The sequence below is a fragment of the Fomitiporia mediterranea genome, assembly GCF_000271605.1.
Source record: "Fomitiporia mediterranea MF3/22 unplaced genomic scaffold FOMMEscaffold_6, whole genome shotgun sequence".
Classification (NCBI taxonomy): Eukaryota; Fungi; Basidiomycota; class Agaricomycetes; order Hymenochaetales; family Hymenochaetaceae; genus Fomitiporia; species Fomitiporia mediterranea.
Genome location: NW_006760391.1, coordinates 3210937 through 3220197, shown reverse-complemented (window position 1 = coordinate 3220197; position 9261 = coordinate 3210937). Strand labels below are relative to the sequence as shown.

Here is a 9261-nt window from a genome sequence, read left to right as displayed (position 1 = left end):
TTTAAGTTAAACAAGGTTGTTATATAGTATTAAAATGATTTGGTATATAAATAAGTAAAGTAAATGAGGTTTAGAAACTCAAACTTAGTATTTAATTAGAGAATATGCTTAGTAATACCGTATACTCGTATACGGCGTATACGGAAATTTTTTACTTATGGTATACGCATACGCGCGTAAATATACGCCCGTATTTTCAGCTAAAATTTTCTCTTACGATACGGTGCGTAAGCGTATACGCTGCAGGCGTATCCGTAAATTACGCTACGGTGCGGAGCACTACTCAGCAAGTTCGTCACTTTACCCTGTGTATCATCTGCCATGCCTTCTGTCGGATATGGGCCCGCTGGTTTAGCCTAAACACACGATGGATTTGTAGAAAAGTTGTAGTGCAGGAGGTAACCCATCTCCAGCCAGCAGAGATTGTAGGATCCTGGATAACACATGGAAAAGTTCAGCCTCCACTTCCTGGTGACCTTTTTTCTCTTTTCGTATTTCCGGATATAACAAAATTGACTCACTTGTATTGTATATAATATTCTTAGTGTAGTTTGTTTTGTTGGACTTTGCCGGTCTTCATTCTCCTGTCATGATGTTTTGACTATTTGCTATGATATGGAAGATATTGTTTTGCTCTGAAGTTGTGCAAATGCCTTTTTATGCACTGTATTCACACAAAATCTATTGTAAGTGGTTAAGAACACCCCCAAGAAGTTTTACAGATATCACAAAGCATGGAACACCTCTCCTCATTTACTAATTACTTCTTTCCCTTCGGTTTTATCCTCGAATGTAGTAACACGAAATGAATAGACTGGATTTAGATTGTCTATCCACCAAAGCGCGCTAACCTTCGCCGACGCATCTCTTCGACGTCCACTTGCGCGGGTGGAGCGGGAGGCTCGTCTTCTAACTCCTCTTCAGAGGATTTCTGTTGCGAACTTCCAGCAGAATCGACACCACCCGTAGCTTGGTTTGTAGATTCTGGTGCAGGAACAGGAACAGGGGCAGACAAAGAGTCAGGGGCAGGGACTGAGACAGGCTTCGACGGTTCACGTCGAGCAGGTGAAGAAGGGTGGGCGAACCCTTCTGGCATGGATCGTAAAGATGCGCGAAGAGCTTCTTGTAACTGTTCGTCTTCATCGTCGTATACTCTATGTACTTCTTCATATTGCGTCGGAGGAACAGCAGCAGCAGTTGTCCCGGGTGTACTGCTAGAACCCGGAGTACCCGGTGACGCGCGAGTCGGTTGACTTCGACGCGTTGGTGCATTCACGTTTTCTTTATCCCCCTCGTCAGCGTCTTCTTCTGGTACCCACTCTCCGTCAGCATCATCTCCTTCGTCGAGTAGTATTGGGGTTCGCCTTTGATTTCCACTGTTGTTATGTTCAGCGACACTAGCAGCGATGGCGCGTTCCAATTCTTCCTGTTCTTGTTCTTCCCTCGTTCTTTGTAGTTGAGATGGCGGTCTACGCCCAGAGACTTCATCTTCGTATGTCTCGCGTAATGCGGCTTCTTGCATACGACGCATACGTTCGAGCATTTGTGCGTTACGCGCCATACTAGCTGCGACTGGGTCCGAGTGTGGGGTTGCTGATGATGGAGCGATAGCTGAAGGCGGCGCGCTTTCTATGATCATGTCGTCGTCATCATCGTCTACTACGAGAGGAGCAGAGCGTGTCCCAGGAGGAGTTGGTGCCCGTCGGAGCGCTGGAGCGGGAACAGGTGCTTGCGGTACGTACGCGTGTTGGCCGAAAGAGTGGTCCGCCCCGGAGAGTGATGCTGCGAGTGCTGCTTGTAACTCGACGTCTTCGTTGTTGATGTCGAAATCTCCTTCGTCGGGGATGACAACTTCGCTGGTGTCTTGTGCTCCTTGACTACTCGGAAAAGCACCAGGAATGGAAGATGTCGTATCTGGGGAATCAAGTGTTGCGGCCGCTAAATCTACTTCTGTTCGCGGAAGCGCGAGGGGTTTGTTTGGGTCTTCTTGGACAACTGCGAAGACCGAGTATCCTGAATGCATATAGTTAGCATTCAGGCGCATATATGTTATTCGGTCCTATGACGAACCCTCTTCCTCGGACTGTCGAAGGAACATATCGAGGTATGTTCTGCTGACCCATTTTGGGCGGTCATAAGAACTGTTCAGGTTGAACCAGTGTCCTTCGCCTGGATCTGAGTCTGCGCTGGTCTGTGCGGGACCAAAGCGGCGCAAGGTGAACCAGTGCTGTTCGAGGTTCAGCACGAAAGCTAGTTGTTTGCTATGGCTCCGATGAGCAAGACTCCATACAGTCACATAAAAATACTGACTGTGGTGCGTCTTGGTATGGGCGCATTTGTTCACTTCGCCATCGTACTAGACTACAGAGCGCATATAAACAATCGCGTAATGAATACGTATAGTGACCTTTGTTACCTTAACCCCCACACGTCTAAGGCTTTGTCTATGACTTGGACCGAGAAGAAACCTGTGTCGTCCATGTTATGGCTTCCAGATTGGCGCGGCTGACTTTCGAGCGCGTTATGTTCGAGCATATCGAATGAGTTCGCGATGGCAGCTAGATCGGGAGCCGTGAACTAGGATTGTAAGGTGTCATTACACCTCTCATTTCACAGGTTAAGTCGCGCATACATAGTTACCCTCTGATAGATTCACATTTCAGCAAATTATGCATTGATACGAATATATCTACACGTACGAAGTAGCGAATTGAGCGCGTGTTGTGCGCAAAGCATGGAGCCCTCCTGCTGGCGCTCATGGTATATCATCGCTGTTAGCGCCTCCAGACCCGCCATGTTGACCAATACCGCTGCTGTTTGTGAAAGGCGATGATGTTGGTGGTAAGAAAGCAAGAAGGAGTGACGCGTCTTGGTCGCAGCATTACGCGTGTCGCGCCACGGTCGATAATTTGCTCGGCAAACAGCGGCTCTCATCGGTCCTCACAGCACGCGCTGTTGTACTAGTAACTGCAAGTAACGTACGCAGCTCGTTGCAAAGTTGCGACACAGCACGCAGCACACAAACTTCCCTTCGTACCACCACTATCTTCACCATGCGAGAACTCCTCAGCAGACGACAGCAGCGCGTGCTGCTTGGCACTTTCGTCACTTTGCTGTATTTGCAACAGGAGGCACACGCACAAGACCCATTTGACTGCCACGTCGCGCTCGACGACACTCATAATTTCGACCTTACAACTGTAGCTGGCGAACATGTTGTGACTCGATCGCGAGACACGCCGCCGTCGCGTATGAGCGATGAGGTGCGCTTTGACTTGTGTGCTGACCTGTCACGAAGAGATGGTGTCGCGGATGGTGACCAGGTACGTTGAAGCAGTGAAACTCTCTAAATTTTGTATAATTTTTATTCTAACTGTTTAATCTCTTATTTATCATAATTCATTGAATTTTGCAGTGTCCTTCAGGAGCCCGTGCATGTATGACGATGACCAACCAGAAAGACAATGAAAACGACCGAGTAATCGCAGCTATCCCGCTTGCCGTATCCTCTTCACTAAACCCTCAAACGTCCATCATTCCATGTACGTAATCCCTTCTAACACTCCTTCTCATACCCTGTCTTCTCATTAAATAATTCTAATAAATTAAATTTAGCGCCAAACAAGGGCCTCAACCTAGTCTTTTCCGGCGGCGAATACCCAAAAACAGACCCAATACCTCAAACCTTCAATATCTCACTCTACTGCGACACAACATCCTCAGACCCAAATTTCGTGTCATACAATGGTGCACAGCTCCGAGTGGAGTGGAAGACACCCGCTGGATGTGCGTTTGACGCGTCGGATCCTTCAAAGGGCGGTAATAAGGACACGGAAGGAGGGAATGATGGAGAGGAGCATGTTGGGAGTGGGGTTGGGTGGTTCTTCTTATTGTATGTTGTTTCAAGTTTGCTGGATATTAAGAACATGGCTGATAAGGAATTTGAAACTTAGACTCCTTATCGCATTCCTTGCATATTTCATCCTCGGTGCATATTACAACTATAGCACATACGGTGCAACAGGCGCAGACCTCATTCCGTTCGTTCTTTTCTCATTTCTCCGTGTATCAGTATTTCTAACTGAATATCCGTGTGTGACCTTGTTTTCCTATAGGCATCGAGACTTTTGGCGAGAAGTACCCTACATCCTCCGAGATATTGGTTCTCATCTCTGTTCTGCATTACGTCCTTCACCGCGGAACGGGTACATCGCTGTTTAACGATACAGCGCAGTATTTTCTAATATACCGTTCTCCTACACTTCTCATTTCTCTGTCTTGCCCTCATGCACTGGTTCTTTTCCTCCTCACCACTGATCACGTACACGTCCTAGTCTAGAAAGTATCTACCTACGTCGACTCATATCCTTCGTTTCTCATCCATCTAATTAACCTCAGATTATTGGGTGCTTCCACTCTCATTTGCTTTCTTTGGCTCCTCATTTTTTCTTTTAAGTTAGCCCGTTTCTTCCTGTTATTACACGCTTGCAATTCGTTCAGTCTGAGCACATATGAGGAGGCATTCACAATCGTCTTTGTCCAGCGTGTTCAGTGACTTGGTGAGAAATATTAACGGGCGTTAACAGAGATCTCATCCATGAACAATAATCGATTATCAAACGCAAAGTTGGTAACATTTTGCAGAGTTTGTCTGCCTGAATTTAGAAAGTAGTTATTCTGCCTTCTATCAAACATGCAATTGCCGACCTTAATCAATATTGATACCCAGGATTCCACAAACACAACTCATTTTAATGGTATGACCAAGTTGTAAAGTAAGAACTAGTCTAAACGCAAAATTCGCATATTTATTTAAGTATAAAATAAATTTCATTTTGTACCCAAAAATGCACAATATTAATTACCAAAGAAAGTAGTGACGATCTATTTCCAAATAGAGGACGGATTTGGACAAAACACATTCAAACAAACATCGACACTCTGTTGCACTTGCAATCTACGTATCGCTGGGTGAGCTTTGGAGACCAAGCTTAATCTTGAAAACCACTGCTTATCTTCTAACAACACATAGTGTAACAACCCGGGTCACCTAGGCACCAGCACATGTTTCTCTGGACTTGTCTAGTGAACACAACAGTAACTGGAGTGCATTTGTTTCCGTTTCATGCACGACCTATGCCGGAGGCCCGATGTGATAGTCTTTCTCCATCTGGAAGACGTTCCTTAAGCTAGACCCTTTACACCGTATATTAACGTGTCTCTGCAGTGGCAGAGCACTTGGCAACTTGGCAAGAAGCGCAATCAAGCTTGGACTTTGCTTAATTTTGTCGCCTTTAGCATGCGTGGCGTCTGTTCGGCAGAAATATCCAGAAAATGTATCAAATCTAACTTTGGAGACAGGTGCTATGTATGGTGATATACAATACCTTTGTCTTTTTCCTCTGATGAACGATCGATCTGTGACTTGTTTTGGGGTGGCGTACATTGCACAAGTTGTTTCCTACCAACCTTCGTCATGACACTTTTCTATATGTATAATCTATGTCTTCTTTCAGCAATCTCCATCAATTTCCCTCATGTCATACAAAGAAGTTCAGCAGTACCCTGAAAACACGGACATCGATGAAACCCCTGAAAAGGCAGATTTCGAGAAAAATACTGGTGAAGCTAGTACTGTAGAGGTCCCTTTACTCGAAGATGATGTCGTCGAAAATCGCGGCGACGGCGTCAGCAGCGCATATGAACGGAAGAGTCATTTGAGTACGGTATTCCTTACCATCTCCTTTGGGTTATGCTTACGATATCCTCTTCTCAGTTAACCAGTGCCTTCAGCATGAGATTGGTTTTGGCAGCTACCAGAAAAAGCTATTCATCGTAGCAGGATTCTCTTGGACAGTAGATAGTAAGGTTCATAATTACATATTGTTGGCTTCTGGCTCATACTACTTTGCGCATAGATCTATGGCTACAAGGCGTAGCAGTAATCCTACCTCAAGTGCAGTCTGACCTGCATCCGCCTAGGGTGGAGTATGTATTACTTGCACTCTATGCGGGACTAATTGTTGGTGCAACCTTCTGGGGCAGTCTTGCTGATGTGGTAGGTCGGAAGGCCTCATGGCAGATCACCTTCTTCGTATGTGTGAGTTATTCTTATTATCTCTTTTACCAATGCTGTGTGTCAATTACAGATTACGCTATCATAGGGTGTGTTTGGCGTTGCCTCAGGAGGGACTCAAAACTTTGTTTCGCTCTGTTCGCTTATGGCATGCGTTGGCTTTGGTGTCGGCGGAAAGTACGTTATCTCCTTGAATTGGTGACCATTACTTACATCTGCGCCTTTCAACGTATCAGCATGCCATTGACTGGTATGTTTGTTCCAAGATTTCGCTTGCGGCGTGTGTGCTGAAATGATCCAGGTACTCTATTCCTAGAGCACCTCCCGCAGTCTCACCAGGTTCAGCCATTGTCTCGCTTTGGTTGATCTGTAGTTGATTTTAAAATTTTACAGAGGCTCTTGACATTCTTATCTGCTGCCTGGTCCGTTGGCCAGCTAATTGCCTCCTTGATTGTTTGGGTATTTATTGCTAATTATCCGGATGACAAGAGCTGGAGATATTCATTGTATGCCCTATTACTTTTCACTTCTCTACTGGTCTTCTAATCATTCTATTGGTATAGATATACAATGTAAGGATAAGCATTTTTGAGGCCTATGGTTGCTTATCGCCTTGGACAGGGGTTGTCTAACATTTGCGATGTTCTTCTGTTCTTTTATCCTTATTGGACTCCAAGAATCTTCTAAATTCTTGATCGCGACCGGTCGGGATGAAGAAGCAATAAAAGTATTGGAATACATTGCCAAGCATAATGGTAAAACTATTTCGTTGACAACAGAGAAGTTAGTGGTCATCTCGGATGACACTCCGAAACGCCTGCAAGATACATCTGTCCGAACATCATTCAAGAGATCCTTCTCTCATTTCTCATTGTCAGTGAAGTGAAGTTACTTATTTCATGTCTTTAACCCATAAAACTATAACAGGTCGCACGTTCGTAAACTGTTCTCCACGAAGAGGCTTGGCATCAATTCAGCACTTATCATCCTAATCTGGGGGTGATTTACCATCTCTTTGCATCTATTTACCGAGCTGACCAATTGGTTCAGAATAATCGGGCTTGCATATCCACTCTTTACCGGATTCCTACCCCTTTACCTTTCAGACCGCCTCTCCTCTAGTTCAGAGGATCAAACATATCGGGACTATAGTATTGCCTCAGTCTGCGGTGTTCCCGGTTCTGTCATTGCGTGCATTTTTGTCGATTGGACACGAAGTACTGGGAAGATCGTAATTGGAGGGAGAAAAATGGTACTTGCTGTCTCTACAATTCTTACGGGTATTTTTCTCTTTCTGTTTACTACGGCTAAGAATGAAGCTTCGAACCTCGGTTATGCATGTGCATCCACTTTGACATCGTGAGTTTGTAGCATGATTCTGATATCCTTCAAGTTTACTTTAATACGCTTTCTGGATCTAGGAATGCTGTGCGTAATGTACTGTTCAAAATCAATTACTCAAACACCTAAACCTAGTAATTTCAGATGTACGGCGTTTTGTACGCTTACACCCCTGAAGTCTTCCCTGCCCCCCATCGTGGAACAGGTAATTCTATTTGCTCTGCATTCAGTCGTATTACAGGTGTTCTGGCACCAATCATCAAAATTATTACTACAAACCATGATGGTAACACTTCCAGCATCGGACCAAATGCGTAAGCACATACTATTTGTACTGGATTCTTCCTTTTCGCACCTGATTGATTCAATCCTCAAGCCCCTTATTCGTATCTGCGTCACTGTTCATTGTATCGGCAATTCTAACTCTCCTGCTACCAATTGAGGTGATTCTTTTCCGTACTTTGGCTTAATGCATAAACTCACGTTAAGCTCGTGTGTGAAGACTGCCGGAAAGGCTGCTCTTTAGTAGACACAAACGGTGCAACTGTGAACTACGCTTCACAATAATTTAAAGTAAGTTGCTACAGAATCCAGCTTTTACCTGCAGCATCGTGCTCTGTTATCTTCTTACCAACAATTCGGACATGAAAGCGAAGTAAATTGAAAATGAAAACATGAGTAACTGCCAAGCATTAACCGAATCATAAGCACTATAATAGAACTAAAGCAAGTATTGTATCGAAGTTATGAATGCGTTGAAAAGGGAATGACAGCTAGCTACCATTGTTAAAATTTCACCTCTCCAGCATTAGAGTAAATAGCAAAATACTTAAATTATCAAAATAAAAATGAAATGAAATGAATTATATAGTACTACTTTAATTCACATAAGAATATTCAATGTGTGGATACATAGAATGTTAAGCAAAGTATGCATTACTGAATACATGACAGCATTCATACAGTTGACTAATATATTAATGTCCTATATTACATTGTTACTCTTATCCATTACTGTATATATTAAGACCTAATTAAAGACTAGCAACAATATATCCACAATTGAATGTAGTCTACATGGTGCTTTTTTATTATAAGATTGTAGTTATTAGGCTTTGCCAAAAATATAAATTAATTGTAAAACACTATTTATATATGTTTATATTAGTTTACATATATATTACAAAGTTGTATCTATACAAGCAAATATAAGTTGTAATTAGTGTACTAGTTATAGTTATAACTTAAAAAATACAAACTGTACTGTATACAGTACAGTTTAAAATTGTGAATATGGAATAATATAAAACACAAGTTTATAAATCTAGCTTTGTCTAAAAGATAAATGTATGTCTTAATGTTATTTTCTAGAGTATTATATATTAATTATAAAATATTTCTGCCTACCCCTTACTTTGTATATAGAACATTGTGAAGGATTTAATAAAATGGTAAATTATTTTTATTTATCTTATTATACAAATATATAAAGAGACTAGTTAAAACTTTATCTAAAAAGTAATAATTTGTATATTGTATTGTCTGAGTCTTTACTATTACTACATTCTTGTCTTTTAGTATTTATTATAATAAGTATTATACATTACTAAATATATATATAAAGAATACAGTCTTACTGCCTTTTTCATAAGTATTGTCACACTTGATGATTCATTAATTTTTGTCACAAAAGTAAACAAAACAACAAAATAGCTATTTCTCACTCAATTCTGTACATAATTCAGTGATTATTTGATGTAAATTCATGTTTTCTAAATATGCTTCAAATAGACACTTTAATTATTAAATTTGAGCAGGATTTGACTGAGTTATAGTGAAAATAC

General features: G+C 42.3%; 3 protein-coding genes across 3 annotated transcripts; 2 read left to right on the top strand and 1 right to left on the bottom strand.

Moving 5' to 3' along the window:
• Positions 1-695: 695 nt before the first annotated feature.
• FOMMEDRAFT_20456 (Josephin-domain-containing protein) lies at positions 696-2743 on the bottom strand. The gene is made up of 6 exons (XM_007266986.1): positions 2700-2743; positions 2633-2643; positions 2417-2577; positions 2311-2361; positions 2071-2261; positions 696-2013 (listed from the first exon to the last, which is right to left on the bottom strand). The coding sequence occupies exons 1-6, from the start codon at positions 2734-2736 to the stop codon at positions 830-832; spliced, it is 1635 nt and encodes a 544-aa protein (XP_007267048.1). The 5' UTR covers positions 2737-2743; the 3' UTR covers positions 696-829.
• Positions 2744-3053: 310 nt separating this feature from the next.
• Positions 3054-4221, top strand: FOMMEDRAFT_28851 (uncharacterized protein; the record flags this gene model as incomplete). Its single annotated transcript, XM_007266985.1, has 5 exons — positions 3054-3323; positions 3416-3542; positions 3616-3892; positions 3939-4040; positions 4116-4221. The coding sequence occupies 5 exons, from the start codon at positions 3054-3056 to the stop codon at positions 4219-4221; spliced, it is 882 nt and encodes a 293-aa protein (XP_007267047.1).
• Positions 4222-5775: 1554 nt separating this feature from the next.
• On the top strand, positions 5776-7943 carry FOMMEDRAFT_85389 (MFS general substrate transporter; the record flags this gene model as incomplete). The annotated part of the gene is made up of 13 exons (XM_007266984.1): positions 5776-5863; positions 5919-6100; positions 6165-6253; positions 6313-6326; positions 6378-6415; positions 6470-6582; positions 6698-6949; positions 7004-7075; positions 7127-7435; positions 7498-7504; positions 7562-7731; positions 7794-7860; positions 7920-7943. Coding segments are annotated over 13 exons (1425 nt in total), but the record flags the coding sequence as incomplete, so codon positions are not given.
• Between the last annotated feature and the right edge of the window lie 1318 nt (positions 7944-9261).